The 18,237-nt window shown below is 40.5% G+C and overlaps 1 protein-coding gene across 6 annotated transcripts in view; it reads left to right on the forward strand.

The window, feature by feature from the left end:
• The window catches only part of THADA (THADA armadillo repeat containing), a 360,989-nt gene continuing 342,752 nt past the window's right edge, over positions 1-18,237 (forward strand). For 4 of the 6 annotated variants that reach the window (XM_049870443.1, XM_049870447.1, XM_049870445.1 and 1 more), the window contains exons 1-10: positions 7-97; positions 4,501-4,600; positions 4,815-4,909; positions 5,796-5,926; positions 6,259-6,407; positions 6,527-6,559; positions 6,845-6,893; positions 12,126-12,313; positions 14,812-14,906; positions 15,924-16,144. In XM_049870443.1, coding sequence (XP_049726400.1) covers positions 4,525-4,600; positions 4,815-4,909; positions 5,796-5,926; positions 6,259-6,407; positions 6,527-6,559; positions 6,845-6,893; positions 12,126-12,313; positions 14,812-14,906; positions 15,924-16,144 — 1,037 coding nt within the window. In that variant the 5' untranslated portion in view covers positions 7-97; positions 4,501-4,524. Of the gene's footprint in view, positions 98-4,500; positions 4,601-4,814; positions 4,910-5,795; positions 5,927-6,258; positions 6,408-6,526; positions 6,560-6,844; positions 7,695-7,784; positions 12,314-14,811; positions 14,907-15,923; positions 16,145-18,237 lie in introns of those variants that run through there. The other 2 variants (XM_049870444.1, XM_049870448.1) reach the window with 2 other exon arrangements.

The following is an 18,237-nucleotide window of genomic DNA, read 5'->3' on the forward strand; positions in this document are numbered from 1 at the left end:
AGACCACGTTGCGAGTCACTGACACACCGTAGGATTCGACCAGCTTCCGGGACTCATCCAGGCAGCGGCGACTCTTCTCGGACGTCTTAGGCACGAGGTTTGGTTCCCAGGCGGCTTGCCCAACGGACCCGCGGCAGCTCGTCACTGCCTGTCGCTGGGCGCAGCCAGTTTGTGGTGGCTGCCCGGCGTTGCACCCCAATTCCCATCTTTCAGTATCGCGAGATTTTGGCGGTCATGACTCTGGTTTCCGGTCTCTAAGGTTTCTATGGAGACAGAGCGGTAACTCGTTTGTTTCCCGTCATTCCCGGGACTCCAGGTGTCTCGGAATCGCCCATAGAACGCGGGAGTCAGCCGGAAAGGTGTAGGTGGGAGTGAAGCAAAGACAGCCAGTGTGACCCACGAGGAGTACAACCTGCTGGGCACCCGCCGGCCACTTAAGATAGGGTTTTAGGGTGGGCACGGATTTTCCTTATTGGGAAGGCCCAGTGCATCAGGACACAACGTTTAGCATCAAATGAACACGCATAAGCACTAGACCTATTTTTGTGCAGTGTCGAGGATTCCGAGGTCAGATCCTGCTGCGAACCTGCTTACCGTTTACCAGGAAGTAGTTTACCCAAGTAACTTCCTAACTTTGTACACTGGTCACTTCCTTAGGAAGTGATTCTCATTTATTCCCTGAGATCTAATCATACCACGTTTCAGATTCCTCCCTTGTCAGTGTCTTCCTAGCTGTGTCCATTTTTATTACCATTTTCCATTAACTGGATTCTTAATTCCCAAATAGATCTTAGGTTCTTACAGTGTCAGGGACTAGACGGTCGCTTAGATACAGAATGGATTTTAGGTACCAGGTAGTCCACCTTCCTGGTGTTGAAGGCATTCATTCCTTCCATAATATCTCTGGCAAATGCTTGTTAATTCATTTGTCTATTCATCAAATATTTGCTGAGGACTGTTTCAGGCATTGAGAATTCAAGCAGTGAAAATAACAACAGGTAAAAGTTACTGCTTTTATGGAATTTTGCTATCAGCAAAGACAGTCAACATACAAGTGAACAAGTTAAGTAATTTTGGTAGTAGCCGGTGCTATGAAGAAAATAAAATGATGGAAATGGTGTGTATGTGTGTAGGAATGATTGTGCGTGCAGGAGATAAAGTGATCATGGAAGACTTCTCTTAGATGTCATTCAAGCAGAGACCTGAATGATGAGGAATGAGCTTTGCAAAGATCTAGTGGGATGGGCATTAACAAGCAAAGGGATCAAGAAATGCAGACACCTTATATGGGAATAAGAGAATTGGGAGGTATAAAGCCCCTGAGATAGTAAAGAAAAGATTGGTTTGAGATGAAGTGCAAAGAAATGCAGTTGTTGTTGGGTGCTATCAAGTCAATTTCTACTCAGAGCCACCATATGTGAGGTATGCGACAGAGTAGAACTGTGCCAAAGAGTTGTCTTAGCTGTATTTTTTAGGGAAGCAGATTGCCGTGTCTTTCTCCCCCAGAGCCACTGGGTGGGTTAAAACTGCCAACCTTTCAGTTAGCAGCTGAGCACTTAACCGTTTGTGCCACCAGAGTTCAGGGCCAGATTATTAAGGGCCTTGAAGGGTGTGGTCAAGAGTTTCAACTTTATTCTAAAAATAATTAGAAAGTTTCAAAGAAGAAGGTAAATAGATTTGATCAGGGTTTTGTCAACTGTGAAGAGAATGGGCTCTTTGGAGGCAAGGGTAGGAGTGAGGAGACCAGTTGGAGCTCTTGCAGGGGTTCGGTTGAAAAATATTCATTCAGTTTGTTTGGACATTCTCACTGTTGGGAAGTTCTGTTTAAAAGGCAGCTCATTCTGACCTCTGGACTGCTGAGTTATCCCTTTGTCTTGAGCTGGAATCTCCAACCCTGAAGCTCACTGTCTTTTGCTAATGCCATAGCAATACAAAAGAAATCTATTCCCTCTTTCTGCATGACAGTCCCACGGCTATTTTAAGGCACTTGTCCTGTTATGTTTTCTTCAGAGCAGACACCTTTGGTTAACTGAGTTGTTTTCTGGAGAAGGTGCTCTCCAGGCCTTTCAGAAATCTGGCTGTTCATTGACAGCTCCATTGTTTATTATGGCTTCTTCTTAAAGTATGGCCACCAGCACTGCATGTAAGTTCCACATGGCACCTGACCTGTGCAGAAGACTGAGGGATCATGTGCTTCTCTGGTCTTGATAACTTCGAATGTTTTTGTCAGTCGTGTCATGCTGGTGGCTCATGCCTTTCGCCTCCCATCCTGTATTTCTGTTATTTTTTCCTAAATGTAGCATTTTACGTAGATTTCTGTTTTACCTTGGTAAATTTCATGTTACTCATTATTCCACGTTATCCCGTTCAAGACCTAATTATTTCCTCCTTTGAATTTTTGTTGATAATTACGTGTTTTCACTAATGAAGGCATTCTGATTAAAGGACCAATTCACAATTTTTGTTATGAATTATGGATTTTGATACCCATTATCTGGGATCACGTGCATCCCAGTGGACCCTAGACAACATAAATCCTGCCAATATGCATCAATGAAAAACTACATTAAAAATTTTTTTATTTCTAGAAATTTGCAAAATATGGGGTAAAACATGAAGGTACCTGGCAATGACTGCACGTACATTTTATTCTAGTCTCCTTCTTCTTAGCCTTTTTATTATTTTAAGCTTTTAAAAACATGGTACAATGCATTCTTCCTTACTGCAGAAGTAGTACTTACAGCCCAAATAAATAAAGCCAAGAGTTTTTTTATCTCAGGAAAAGTACTACAACAATGCATTCTTCATTACTGCAAAAGTAGTACTTTCAGGCCAAATAAATAAAACTAAAGGAATTTGTATCTCTGGAAAATTACCACTACCATTTATTCTTCATTATAACAAAAGCAGTACTAAAAGCTTAGAAGCAAAAACAGCTGCCTTGCAATACTGCAGAACTGCTTACAGTGGTATGTTCCACCTGCTACATGTGGAAGCAATGATTGGGCCTTAAGAGTGGATGTAGGGTAAGAATAGCTTACAGGAGTTCTGAGCTCTTGAAAAGTACCATTGCAATGCATTATTTCTTATTTCAAAGGCATTATTTACTGTTTAGAAGCGAGAAAAGCAGGGATCCAGTAACACATGGAAACAATGAATGGCATCAAGGAGAAAATGGCCGCCATGACTATAGCATGAGACTGGCAATAACTTCTTCTTGTGATAAGTACATTCTCACGAGAACTTAGTAACCAGGAAACATTGTGAGGAGGCTTATCTCACGCAAAAAAGGCAAACTTGTCAAAAGTTTATGAAATTCATACATCCAGGAGGCATCACCTAAGACAGTGCTCAGTCTACACAAAAATAAGGCTCCAACTTATGGTTCTTGAAATTCACGCATTTCAAAAGTCTCCACCTTGAGGCTAAACACTAAAATTGGGATACCTTCTTTCCAAAGAACTCCAGGGGCATAAAAAGTGGGTGTGATAGTGTCTGTCCCGGAGGTCTTGAAAGGGTTGTTGAGGTGTTTTTAATCCTGATTCTACATCCAACAAAGTTACCCAGCTTTGTGTCTTTTGTAAATTCACTGTTATGTTCTTTAACATCTGCATGATAAACATTGCCAAAAATACTAACTGCACCAAGAAAAGAGCCCTGTGGCATTTCCCTAGACACTTTGCTCCAGATGACATGGGCTATGAGTGTGTAGTCTTTGAGTTCAGCCCGTCATGAAACCATTGATCTGTTAATTAAAAGCAAACCCGCAAGGATAGCATACAAGAATATCCTTTAACAAATACTTTGCAGAAATCAAGATACAGTGTGTTACGGCACTTCCTGATCTATCAGTGGAGACCCTGGTGCTGTAGCAGTTAAGTGCTATGGCTGCTAACCAAAAGGTCAGCAGTTTGAATGTACCAGGTGCTCCTTGGAAGCTTTATTGGGCAGTCCTACTCTGTCCTATAGGGTCACTATGAGTTGGAATCAACTCAATGGCAATGGGCTTGGTGGGTTTTTGGTCAGTCTAGCAAGTCATTGAGGTTAGTTTGGTCCAGATTATTTTTGGAAAACCTATCCCGGTTTCTTTTGTTTTTACTAAAATGAAGGTTTGCTGTATTTTAAAATGCGTAGACTGGTCACAGTAGGTAAAAGTAACTTTAGATAATGACTCTTCTGAAGCTTAAAAAAAGCTGCTCCCCCCCGCAAGAAAGAAAAGACAAAAACAAACAAACAAAACCAAAAATCCTTAGACCAGTGGGTCTCAGCCTGGGGCAGCTTTGCTTCCCGGGCGATATTTGGCAGCGTCTGGAGACGGTTTTTTGGTTGTCACAACTGGGTGGAGAGGTGCTACTGGCATCTACTAGAAGCCAAGGATGCTGCTAAACATCCTATAATGCAGGACAGGCCCCACAGCAAAGAATTACGTGGCCCAAAATGTCAGCGGTGCTGAGGTCGAGAAACCCTGCATTCGACAATACTGTAACTTCTTTCTTGCAGTGACTGTTATTAAATCTATTTAAAATGGGTATAAAGAAGAAGAAAGAAATGCAAGTTGCTGCCTTGACCATCTATCGTCAGGACCTTGAGACTTTGAGATGTAAGTGATTTCTGACTTTACCTGTTTAATATATTTCTTTTCTAGTTTGCAAGCAGAGTATTTTAATCTCTAGGAAGCCCATATCACAAAATGTTCAGATTCTTTCTATTTAATATTCCATGTTTCCGTAGATTCAGTTTTGGATGTACAATGGTTTCCTTAAACTTGTATTTTTCAATTCAACCTTTTTTTTTTTTTTTTCGGTGTTATGTAGCTTTTGCTGATGAGGAAGGAAAAAATCTAGCTTCTTTGCTATTACATTGTGTACAGCTCACAGATGGAGTATCACAAATCTGTTCTATCAAACAGGTAAGGCTGAATTAATAACTCGATGCATCTTAAATATTATCATGCTATTTATGGACTTTTTGAAAGAATTGACTCTGGCTACCAATTAATTCCTTAATATCGATGTAATATCAGTGTACCATTAAATTTTTTTTTTTCTGCTCATTATATAATATCTTTTTAGTCAAAGCCGCAGGTTTCACTTCGGTTGGAGCTGTAAATCAGAGAGGATAATAAGATAATTGTACATACTTTTTTTCTGGAGATAAATCATTTCTATTACTGAATCTGAATCTTTGAAACTTTTTAGCAGGCACCTTTTAAAATTAATTCAGAATGTAAAGATTATCCTTATGGAGTATTGTCCTCAATATTAGGACTTAGACCATTGGAATTTGCATAGTATTTTTTTAGAAAGCAGCTAAATGTCTTGTTGGTTTTTGAATAGTGCTACAGAATTCCTGGAAGGAGCCGTGGTGGCAAAGTGGTTAAGTGCTAGACTCCTAACCGATAGGTTGGCAGTTCGAATCTATCAGTTCTGCTGGAGAGAGATGTGGCAGCCTGATTCTGTAAAGATTACAGCCTTGAAAACCCTATGGGGCAGTTCTACTCTGTCCGATAGGGTTCCTCTGAGTCAGAATCAACTTGATGGCAGCTGGTTTTGTGTTTTTTTTTTTTTTTCGGAATTCCCATGCCTTCTCATTGAGATCTGTGATTCTCAATGGAGATGGACTGGTGGGTGAAGTGGGAGTTGGGGTCATGGATTAAAGAGGTTAATAAGTACTGAGATAGGTGTTTAAATCAGAATCCTTAACAGTGCAGTGTGAAAACACTTGGTGTGATATAGTTGAGACTTAAAAGAGTATCTGGAACCAATCACTATGGTTTTGAATTTTTTGGATTACAGATTGTACCTTTACTAGAGAAGGAAGATAAAAATGGCGTGTGTGATCCCATTATTCGAAGTTGTTTGGATATTTTAGCAGGCATCTATCTTTCTTTAAGTCTAAAAAATCCCTTGAAGAAAGTATTGGCAAGGTAAGGTCTTAGTTATCTAGTGCTGCTGTAACAAATACTGCAAGTGGGTGGCCTTAAGGAACAGAAACTTGTTTTCTCATAGTTTAGTAGGCTAGAAGTCCAAATTGAGGGTGCCAGCTCTAGGGGAAGAGGGGAGGGGTCCATGTGTTGGGGAAGGGGCTAGGGAGTCCTTGTCTCAGCTTCTCTAGCATTCTTAACAGGTGTTCCTTGGTCATTTGGCTGTATTCTGAAGGTTTAATTCAATTTTCCTACAGTCGTATAATTTCTCTCCCTCCCCACATATCACTGTGCTACTAGGCTGTCAGAGTTTTAATTTTTGGTTCTCTCTTTAGCTCCCTAAATGGCCTGCCTGAATTTTTTCTGACTGAGGCTGTGCACAGTTTTACTTGTCGGCTTCAGGAAGAATTGAATACTACTGATCTATACTCGTATAGGAAAGTAATGGACAATATATCTTCCTGTCTGGAGAACTTTAACTTGGGTAAGCCAGCACTCTTCTAGTACTTTTTCCGGCACTCACCTCTCTCATCATTGTTTTTCATCAGTGATGCTAATTCTAGTCTTGAAACTCCTTACCAGTATTGATTTTGCCCCCCATAGGTAGAGCAAGTGTTAATAACCTGCTTGAAAATGGTAAGTCTTATTATTTTATTTTATCCTGAGATGTGATTGAGTTTATGAGTTATTTTGGGACTGATTCTTATACATTTCTTGGCAATGAGTAGAGTGTTGCAGGTAACTGCAATCATCTCCTTCCCTTTTAAATCTCTGCTTCTGTAATATAGTATCATTTCAGGAAACAGTGATTTACAATATTTTCTTGTACTGTTTTAAATTTCTTGTTTATATATATATATATATATGTATGTGTACACATACACATAGACACATATATATACATATGTTTGTTTGTTTCAGTGCTTCATTTCCTGCAAAAGAGTTTAATTGAAATCCTGGAAGAAAATAGGCAAGTATTTGCATACTTGGGAATGTGTGCCTGCATGCTTCAGTTGTGCACTGCTTTTGTAAGAAGAAGATTCCAGAATGTACCCCTTTTCATTACTGTCCATTAATATTGGACCTGATTATTTAAATTGTTTGTTTTTAATTTTTAAAAATGAAATACATTATTATGAAAGTGATAATAATAATGCAAAATAACAAGAATGAGAGAAGCTCTTTGTTTCCCCCTTCTGAATGTTCTTTTTCTATAGCATCCTGTTCTCATTTCATTGGTGAAATAGCCTCTCTTAGCTCTCTGAAGATATTAAAGGTAGTTTTTTCTTTCTTTTTTTAAGTTTTCTTGTTTCTACACAGTATCATTTTCTTCCTACTTGCTTTTTTTCTGTTTGCTGGTTTTGGTCATTATATTTCTTGCTAGAGGCTTTCCTCAGTGTCTAGTGGTTTTTGGCTTAGCACTCATATTTAAGAATGGGCACTATAAGTTGATTTGAATCTTTGTGCGTATGGGTGGGGTTGATTGCAGGTTTTATTGTAAGCTGGTCTAGCCGGGCTGTTTCTTTGGGACCCTCCCCGATATCAGTAACTTTAGGTCCTTTTTCTTGGCCAGTGGATTTTCCACGGAAGAATCTTCCAATCCATTGTCCTAATATTCTGGTTGCTGAGAGAAGAGAGGTGAAGTCTTGGCATTTGGCATTCGTTGTGTATATGTTGACCTAACTTGCTTGTTTTTTCAATGTGGTATTGCTTCCTTATCTGTGTGTGCTGTCTTCTTGTCCAGAGACCTGCTGTTTTACCCTCTTTAGAGGTAAACCAGTTGCCTGTTGGTTTGGGGATGGTAAAACTAGGGTTCTTATTGTTTCTTATACAGACTTATAACCAGTCTTCCTGTTTTCAGCCCTATGTTTAGTCCTACATCAAAGAGTACCTGATGTCAACAGTTCCTGAGCCTTTTGGGTATGCAAATCAGGTTACTTTTGGGCTTGTCCTCTGTTGGCATAGTATTCACCTTTCTTGATTTTGCTAAGTTAGTGTGTTGGTTAAGATTGTGTGTCAACTTGGCTGGGCCATGATTCTCAGTGTTTATATGTGATCACCCCCATGATTAAATCTGCTGTGAGTAGCCAATCAGTTGAAAAGGAGTTTCCTTGGAGGTGTGGCCTGCATCCGAATAAAAGCAGATGTTCTGGCTTTTTTGCTCACTCTGGATCCTGTGGCTGCCTCCTGTCCACCTGACCTCTGGCTGTTGGCAATGGAGCTACCAGCTTATCTGCAGACCTTGTGATTCATCGATCTTCACAGCCTGAGAGCGGGAGCCCTGCTCTCTGACCTGCTGATCTTGGGTTCACCAGCCCCTGTGGCTACGTGAATCGAGAGAAGCCTCTATCCTGACCCATGGACTTGGGACGTTCCAGCTTCTACAACTGCGTGAGCTGTTTCCTTGATATATATTTTTCTCTATGTGTATTTATATGCTTTACTGGTTTTGCTTCTCTAGAGTACTCAGCCTGAGACAGTCAGGTATCACTCTGCTTTGCAGCTTCCAAAGTTTTATTGTTACTGTCTTATTGCCTTTGTGTATTTATGCCATCTGATATTTTAAATCCTTTGGCTGTTGATTTAGCATTTCAGGAGGGAGTGGAGGTAAAGCTTATGTGCCATCTTTAATCCAAGGTCTGGCTCCTTTTTGCCTCACCAGGAGTTCCTTCTCCATCTCCTTTTAGGCTCCCCTCCCTCTCCTCATCTCTTAAATGTGGATTCTGTCCTTATTCTGTTCTAACTGCTTAATCTTGCCCATTTCCTTGCTGGCAGCTATCGTCTATATACTCGTGATTCCCAGATTTTTAACTCTAAGCTAGATCTCTTCTCTGAGTGGTAGACTCATATAGTCAACAGCCTCCTGTATATCTCAGCCTGGAGTTTAACAGGTGCCTCAGATTCAGCGTATCCAAAAGAAAATTTGCGTCTTTTTACCCCAAATCTTTTCGGTATTTTCTATGTTAACGAAAAGCCCTCTGATTTACCAAGCTATCCAGACTAGAAATTGGGGTATTATCCTACCCTGCTCCCTTTTGCACAAGCCCCTACATTTAATTTGTGAGCAAGATAAGGCTTCTTACTTCTTTCTCCTTGATTTCTTTTGTATCTGTCTACTTCTGTCTATAATCAGTACTTAGCCTAGACCCTCATCATCTTTTACCCAGGCTAATAATTTTTTTATTTTTTTTATTACAGTAGTCTTCTGGTTGTTCTCTCTGCCTGCAGTGCTTCCTTCAATAATTCATCCTTCTTATTCCTTACCTATCATGTGACATCCAGTGTGTTGGCTAGAGATTAAAAGCCAACACTCAACCTAAAGCCTTCCATGATCTGATGTGTCCTTACCTTTTCTGTTTTATTCTTCACTACACACCTCTCATACCCTGTGCTTTAGCCACAGCAACCCACGTGCAGTTATTTAAACCTGCCTTGGAGAGTCACAGTGCTGCCTTTTGCTCATGGTGCTCCTTCTACTTGGAATGGCTTTCCCTGCTTGTCTACTTGGGAAAACCTATGAATCTTCTTTGAAATTCTATTTAAACGTCTATAAAGCTTTGCCCAACTCTGTCCTTGCCTCCGTCAAACTTGCCAGCCTTATTTTGTGCTCTCAGTATGCCTGTTCATACTTTTATCACAGTGCCTGTTAAATAGTTATTGTACTTATTTGTTATAGGCAGGGCCATCTCATTCATATTCATATATACTGTGCCCCACACAGTGTATGGTACCTAGTAGGTTCTTGTTAAACATGGTAAATGTGAGGAGATGCTTAGATGAGACTTAAGGAATGTGTGTTAGCCAGACAGGAAAGGTAAGGGTATTCCTGGAAGAGGGGTTAATGCAAAAATCTGAGAGAATATATCACCTTTTGGGATGACAGTTACTTCCATGAGACTGGAATATAGGATTTTCGTGAGGTCTCGATGACTGATTGCATTTGGAAAAGATACTAGTAGAAAAAAACCAAACCCAAACCCGTTGCCGTTGAGTTGATTCTGACTCATGGCGACTCTTTAGGACAGAGTAGAACCGCCCTGTAGTGTTTCTAAGTAGTGGCTAGTGAATTTGAACTGCTGACATTTTGGTTAGCAGCCATAGATCGACGTATCTCTTAACCATCGCACCACCAGGGATCCAGTAGAGAGAGAAGCGGGAAGAATGAGAAGAGGAGACATTGCTGAGGGATCAGTGTGATGACTGGTCTTGGATAGAAGGAGTCACACATGGCTCTTCCACTGGGAAGAAAGAAAAGATCTAGAGATGATGTGGATACAGAGAACTTTGTAGATAGTTGGTTGATGGGGAAGAGGAGCAGGAAGTTAGGGTAACCCTTCACTTATTCAACAAATATTTCTTGAGCCCCTGCTGTGTTTCAGGTACCATTCTAGGCTCTCAATATATAGCAGTTTACAAAATCAAGGTCTGTGTCCTCATGGAACTTACATTCTGCCTTGTGGTATCTGGCAATAAACAATAAACATGAGGAAGTAATCTATATAGTATGTTAGAAGGTAATGTGTGCTGTGGAAATTAAAAAAAAGCCGAGCAAGGTAAAAGGATCCAGAGGGCTGCTGAAGATAGGATAGGTTTCATTAACAAGTGGATGCTTGAGCAAAGACTTGAAGAAGGTGAGGTGTGAGCCATGCAGATATCTGGGAGCGGAGTGTCCCAGGCAGAGAGAACCAGCAGTGCAAAAGGCCCTGTAGTGGCAGTGCGCCCAGTGTGTTCAAGGGTTGGCAAGGACACGTGTGGCTGGAGGGGAGCGAGTGAGGAGGAGAGAGAGGTGGGCAATGAGGTCGGGGCAGCAGGAGCCAGATGGTGGGCCATGGTAAGGACTTTGGCTTTTGCTCTGAATAAATGGGGAGCCATTATAGGCCCTGAGCAGAGAAGTGATGTGATCTGACTTATGTTTTAATAGGCTCACTCTTGCTGTATGTTGGGAATAGACTGAAAGGGATAATGATAAAAACTGGGGGACTAATTAGGAGGCCATTGCGGCAATCCAAAGGAGAGATTGAGTGGCCAAGGCCAGGATAGTAGCCATGCAGGCAGTAAGAGCCTGGATATATTTTGACGGTAGAGCCTACAGGATTTCCTTATAGATGGGATGAAACCCACTGCTATCAAGTCAATTCCAACTCGTAATGACCCCGTAGGACAGAGTAGAATGACCCCATAGGGTTCTAAGGCTGTAAATCTTTACAGAAATAGGCTGTCACATCTTTCTCCTGCCACCCTTTTAGTTAGCAGCTGAGCGCCCAACCACTGCATCACCAGGGCGCCTATAGATGGGATACAGAGTATGAAAGAAATAGAGGATTTGAGAATTGTTACATAGTTTTTATAGGATAGAGATCCCAGCAGGTGGAGAAGGTCTGGGGTTGAAGATGAGTCGCGTATTTTGGGATGGAGCCCTGGCAGAGCAGTGGTTAAGAGCTCAGCTGCTAACCAAAAGGTCAGCAGCTCAGATCTATCACCGGCTCCTTGGAAACGCTATGCAGCAGTTCTACCGTGTCCTGTAGGGTTGCTATGAGTCGGAATTGACTTGATGGCAATGACGTTTTTGGTTTTTAAACATCCACGTGAAGATGTTGAGAAAGCAGTTAGATATGAGTCTGGAATTAAAAAAAGTTAGGGCTGGAGATAAAAGTTTGGGAATTATCAGCATATAGATCATAATTTATAGCTTATATGGTCAACACCAAGGGTATGATAAAAGATGACTGGAGGTGGAAAAAAGAAGAGGACCAACGACTGAGTCCTGGGAAGCTCTAAGTTTACAAGACCAGTGAAGGTAGAAGACCCAGCCAAGGGGTCCGAAAAGGAGTGACAGTGAAGTAAAAGAAAATCTAGACGAATCTGGCATCTCGGAAGCCAGATGAAGAAGACATGTCAAAGTGGAGGAGTGATCAACGTTGTAAATTGTGTCATTTGTTCTTGTTTTTTTCTCTTTACTCTGTAAAGTAGAAATAAGGTTGGTCACTGGCTGAGAAAGAGGGAAATGTTGAGGTAAGTTAAGAATGTTGAAAGTTTGCAATGACTGTCTACTTATTGGAATATTATGGGCACGGAAGAATGTCTACTATAATCTAAAATTGATTTTGATACTTTGAGGAATGTGCTTACTTTGGAGAGAGGTGGGAATGGTGACACTTTTATCTGAATTTCCTTTTGTAATATTGCCTTTTCTTCTTTGTAGAAAATTGACTGGAAATCATATTGCTCAGACACAGTTGATGAATGACTTGTTGGTAGGCATTAGACTTTCAGTGACGTTAGTACAGAAAGTACCAGGCTTCCAGGGAAATCTCTGGAAGGCTTCCAGTTCTCCGATCTGGCAAAGTATGTGTGGCTTGCTGAGTATTTTCACCAGGTTTTTAAGCGATGGTAAGTGTAACAGCGAACAGATGATTAATTCCGATGTGTGTCAGTCAGCTTTTCCTAATGATTGCATGAGATACATGACAGTCACCTGAGATGTGGAACTTCCCCTCCCTGCCTGCCACCCCCAAAGAAGGGACTGGTTCTGGATTGTACGGTTTTAATGTTTGCTTCTTTCAAATGTACTGGTTCAGCAAGGGATAATGTTAAATTTATACGTATACTGTATGCAAAGCACAAAACCTAGCAATCTTACTGTTCAAAAGCAACAGACTTTCAATAGCAAAACGAATATTTTTAAAGGAAATTTCTGTTTCTGGAGGGAAGATCTAGAAAGGTTAGTGTAACCCATACATTTCTCTTTAGCAGGGGGTGTTATCTTCAGTTAATTACAGTAGTTGCTGATTGTGGGGCTGGTTTATATTTCGTATACTGTTTCTGTCCGTATGCACAGTACCACTGGACACCCAGATAGTAGATGAAAGGAAAGTGTTTTTTTTAGTAGTATTCCACTAATAACTGAAAAAGAAATGGTAGAATACCATCATTTTGTAACTCGTATTGAATGGTTATAGACATGAAGCATTAACAGGTGCTAACATGACAGAAAGAGAGACAGCCAGTCCACATGTATTCTTAGAGTCTTGCCATCACGGAAAGGATGGAACCTGAGACCGATCCAGTCTCTAGGTCCAGTTGCCGATTTGCAGAGAGAACAGGGGAACACACTGAACTGCTCCAGGAGTAAGCAAACAGCAACGTCCAAGTGGTGGGAAACTACAGGTCAAATGGCCAGGGTTCTTCAGCAGAGAAATTTGAACAAAAAGAAAAGGAAGGAGGGGATGCCTGTAGATTAAGAGAGACTTAGAAGACATGAAATTAAACAAACAAACAAAAAAAAAACGGCAAGACTAAACTGTAACGTCTAGGTATGGACATTTGGTCGATAAAACTATATAAAAACGTTCCTCTTGCTGTTCAGTTGCTTCCAACACATAGCGACCTTATAGGACAGAGTAGGACTGCCTCAGAGGGTTTCCAAGGCTTTCATCTTCATGGAGGCAGACTGCCACATCTTTATCCTGTGGAGCAACTGACCTTTTGGTTAACAGCCAAGTGCTTTAATCCCTGTGCCACCAGGGCTCCATATATAAAAATATAAGGAACTGTTTATTATTATTATTTTTTCCATTGCCATGGAGTCAACTCAGACTCACAGCCACCCTACAGGACAGAGTTGAACTGGCCTGTTATGTCTCCAGGGAGCACCTGGTGGATTCAAACTGCTGACCTTAACCACTAGGCCACCGGGGTTTCCATGTTTATTGTTAGAGTCAGGATAATGCTTACTCAAGGTGAGAGGGAGAGGGTTGTGATTGGGATGGCACATGAATGAGCCCTCAGGGCCGGATGGCCAAGTTCTATTTCTTACGTGGGTAGTGGGCACAAGAGTTCCTTCTGATAATTCATTAAGCTATGTATTTGTTTTGGGTGATTTTCTGTGTCTGTGTTTTACATTACACTAAGAAGAGTAACAAAACAAAGTGATCCCTAATGAATAATATGGATACATAGTATCTACCTAAAAGGTTAAATTACTTTTTCTCCCCTCCCTTACCCTTTGGCTGGGCACACGGCTGCCCTAATCAAAGTTGCAGTTCTGTTACAGAGGATAAGGGCAGAATGGATATGTAGTAGGTAATTTGTAGTAACTGTCATTCTTCTTATGCCAGGTTCACCAGACCATTTTGTGTAATTTTCTCAAAACAAGAGGCTAATACAGATAAAACAAAAGGATAGTCAAATCAAGACTGGTTGCATTAGGACGGTCCACTGAGAGCATAGTTTATAATTAGCGCTGATACAGACTCTTTACATAAGCCCTAAAAGCCCTTTAAGAAAAGTATGTGAATGCCAGAGTTGGGTATGGTGGCATTGGTGGAGGGGCTGAGACAGGTGGTGGAGTATCGCTAGGTGTACGGGGGGCCGTAAATGGAGAGGAAGAGGAGTGGCTGTTACGGGAGAGAGCAAGGACTCAGCATTTATTGAGTACCTATGAAACATTTGTATTCACATAAACCTTAACAGCATTTGTGTTTGATAGGAATTGTGTTTTTTTCTCCCACTTTAGGAAGGGTGGTACAGAGGTTAAATACTTGACTGCTAACTGGAAGGTTGGTGGTTTGAACTCCCCAGCTCTCCGAGGTAGAAAGACGTGGCAGTCTGCTTCTGTAAAGACGACAGCCTTGGAAACCCTATGGGGCAGTTCTGTTCTGTCCTGTAGCATTGCTATGAGTTGGATTCAACTCAAGGGCAATGGGTTTGGTTTTTGGGTTTTTTATAAAAGGGAAAGCTAAGTCCCAGGGAAGTTAGCTAACTTGCCCAAGGTGTGCTCATCTAGGAAGTGATGGCCAAGCTAGAATTTGCTCCCAGGACTGTCTGACCCACCGTACCAGCATATCCATTGTCATTTCATGCATGCTTTCTGCTTCTTTGCCAAATAGATGACCTCTTACAGACAATTCAGAGCACATCCGGATTAGCTATCATTCTCTTTATTAAGATTATGTTTGATCCACCTGAAAAGATCCCTGGTTTGGTAAGTGCATCTCCTTTTTAGAATTGTACTTTAGTGACTTAAACATATGTTTTAAAAATATAACATGAAGAAAAGTAACATTTGTTTATTTTTTGCATAGTCTGAATTGTTTTAATGACCTTTTTCTCTTGTAATAAGAATATATGTTTATCATTGACAATTCTGAAAATTCAGATAAAGAAAAAGAAGATGATAACAGTCAGCTGTAAGTCCATCCCACAAAGATAACCACCATCAGCATTTTTGGTGTATATCATTCCAGTTTTTTCTGATGATATTTGTTTGGTCCAATCACTCATCAATGTCGTGAGGCACGCTGTAATATTAAAATTATGCAGAGATTAATATATAGACATGCATACAATAATGACTCAAAGGCACTGGGTTCTGGTATACAATAATAACTTCTTAATAGTTTTGTTTATTAAAAATAACCTAAGTCGTGTATTTTGGACAGGAAATATATTACAGTCAGTTGTTCAGTGAATTTGATCCATATGGAAGATATAATTTGATAATTTGGACCACAGTTCCTGTGTTTTTTTTTTTTTTCTGCTGTGTTTACTACTAGCAGATTTTTTTCCCTTACTGTATTGTATAGAAAATTATTTCAGCCTTCTGCCTGACTTTATGCAAAATGTACGTGCACTGTTCTATGAGATCATATGAAGTAATTATCATTGGAAAAAGTTTTTTTTTTTTAAAGTTTGAAATTTTTATTTCTCAGATCACCACTAAAAAGCCTTAGTGAAGCTCACCCACCTGTAGGTAGTGCTGTTTTCTGATCTCAACCAGTATATTCATATCAACAAAATCGTTCATGTACAAAGATTTTTTTTTTTAAATTTTGAGATAATCTTACTGCTTGTGTCTTTATTTTATTATTACTATTTTTAATAATAAAAGTTTAGTTGCAGTTATTTTTCCTGGAATGTTTTAGGGGAAGGAGGTTTTTGGATTCTTAAATTAAAGTATTAGAGACTTTATTTATTTGTGTGAACTCTGTTGTGTTCCCAGATTAGCAGTTTGCTCCTTCGTTCGGTGGACTGCGCCAGCATCCCCGAGTGGTTCATGAGCAGCTGCAGGAATCTCTGTTGTGCTGAGGTCCCTGGGTCAGCTCTCTTATTCCTGTGTCAGGGGACGCTTGCCATGTTGGACTGGCAGAATGGGAGCATGGGCCCGTGTGGGGAGGCCCTGCTCTTGGATACTGCACATGTTCTTTTCACCTTGAGTTCACGGTGAGTTTTGATGATGCTGGCTCACATTTTATTTTGAGTTTTGTTTTGCTTGTAAGGCATAATTGGAAGCATTTCAAAGATGGCCACTGAACTGGCATATTTAGTAATTCTACGGAAGGTGGTCAGGAAAAATCCCAAATTAAAAATGATATGTGTGTAGGTCCGATGACTGCCCTGACAGGGAGCACAACAGAGAACCCCTAAGGGAGCAGGAGATCAGTGGGATGCAGACCCCAAATTCTCATAAAAAGACCATACTTAATGGTCTGACTGAGACTAGAGGAATCCTGGCGGTCATGGTCCCCAAACCTTCTGTTGGCACAGGACAGGAACCATTCCCGAAGACAACTCATCAGACATGAAAGGGACTGGACAGTGGGTAGGAGAGAGATGCTGATGAAGAGTGAGCTAATTATATCAGGTGGACACTTGAGACTGTGTTGGCATCTCCTGTCTGGAGGGGGGATGGGAGGATAGAGAGAGTTGGAAGCTGGCAAAATTGTTACAAAAGGAGAGACTGGAAGGGCTGACTCATTAGGGGGAGAGCAAGTGGGAGTACGGAGTAAGGTATATATAAACTTATATGTGACAGTCTGACTTGATTTGTAAACGTTCACTTGAAGCTCAATAAAAGTTAATAAAATTAAAAAAAAATGATATATGTGTAGGGACTGAAGTGGGTGTGAAAGAAGAACAAGAGAAGATGAACTGATGATGGGAGAGAGAGTTACAGGAATTGCTGGTGTAGATTAACCTGTAATGAACATTTCTAAAAGTAATTTTGACATTCAGGCCCTATGCTGGCATTTTTAAAAACTATAAAAATTTCTCTATATATAGTGCTTTTAGAGCTTATGAGGAATTTCAGCATAGGAGATCTAGTTTGATCCTCACTTCTAAGAGATAGGATAGGAAGGCTTTTGTGGAATGAGTAAGGTGAAGCTAAGAAAAGTAAATGCTTACCAGAGAGCGTATTGCCAATAAGAACCCGAACCAGAACTGTAACCAGGTCTTCTGACTTCACTTGACTGTATTTTCTGTATTTTTGGTGTTTTTGCCATACTGGCTGAAAGTGATCATTGTATTTAAAACGTCCAACCATAGATACAGCTTGATAGTAATGAGCATGTGGATAAAGAAGGAACACTACAGTGTTCTAAAATAAGATTTTTACATGTTGTTTAGTTTCAGTGTTTAAAAATCATGCATATTTTAAAAGAATTTTGTAATTATTCTTTATTATGTTTTTAATAAGTTTTATTGAGATATAATTCACATGCTGTACAATTCACCCATTTAAAGTGTGAAATTCAGTGGTCTTTACTCACAGAGTTCTGCAACCATCACCACAATTAATTTTACAACATTTTTGTCATCCCAAAAAGAGACCTCATACCCATTAGCAGTCTCACTCCTCATTTCTTCCTAACCCCCCCTCCCCCAACCCTGGACCCTCATTCTGGGTTTTTTTTTTTAATTGTGGGAAATACGTAGGTAACAAAACACTTGCCTTTTCAGCAACCTTCGCACATACGGTTCAGTCACATTAAATATGTTCATTGTGTCGTTCAGCCGTCACCATTCCTCAGTGTCACCTAAGTATTGTGTCTTCCTTTCTCTCTCCCTCCCACCTGTCCCTGGTAACCACTAATAAACTTTAATCTCTGTATACTTACCTATTCTAGATATTTCATGTAAGTGGAATCTTACAATATTTGTGCCTTTGTGACTGATACTTCACAAAGCATAATGTTTTCAAGGTTCATCCATGTTGTAGCATGTACAAAGTCTTTATTTCTCTTTATGGATGAGTAATAGTTCATTATCAGAGAATATCAAATATACCATGGACTGGCAGAAGAATGAACAGATCTGTGTTGGAAAAAGTACAGCCAGGATGCTTCTTATAAGGGACGATAGCGAGACTTCGTCTCACATACTTTGGACATGTTATCAGGAGGGACCAGTCCCTGGAAAAGGACATCATGCTTGGTAAAGTAGAGGGTCAGTGATAAAGAGGAAGAGCTTCAATGAGATGGACTGACACAGTGGCTGCAACAGTGGGCTCAAACTTAGCAATGATTCTGAGCATG

Source organism: Elephas maximus, chromosome 26 (genome assembly GCF_024166365.1).
Source record: "Elephas maximus indicus isolate mEleMax1 chromosome 26, mEleMax1 primary haplotype, whole genome shotgun sequence".
Classification (NCBI taxonomy): Eukaryota; Metazoa; Chordata; class Mammalia; order Proboscidea; family Elephantidae; genus Elephas; species Elephas maximus.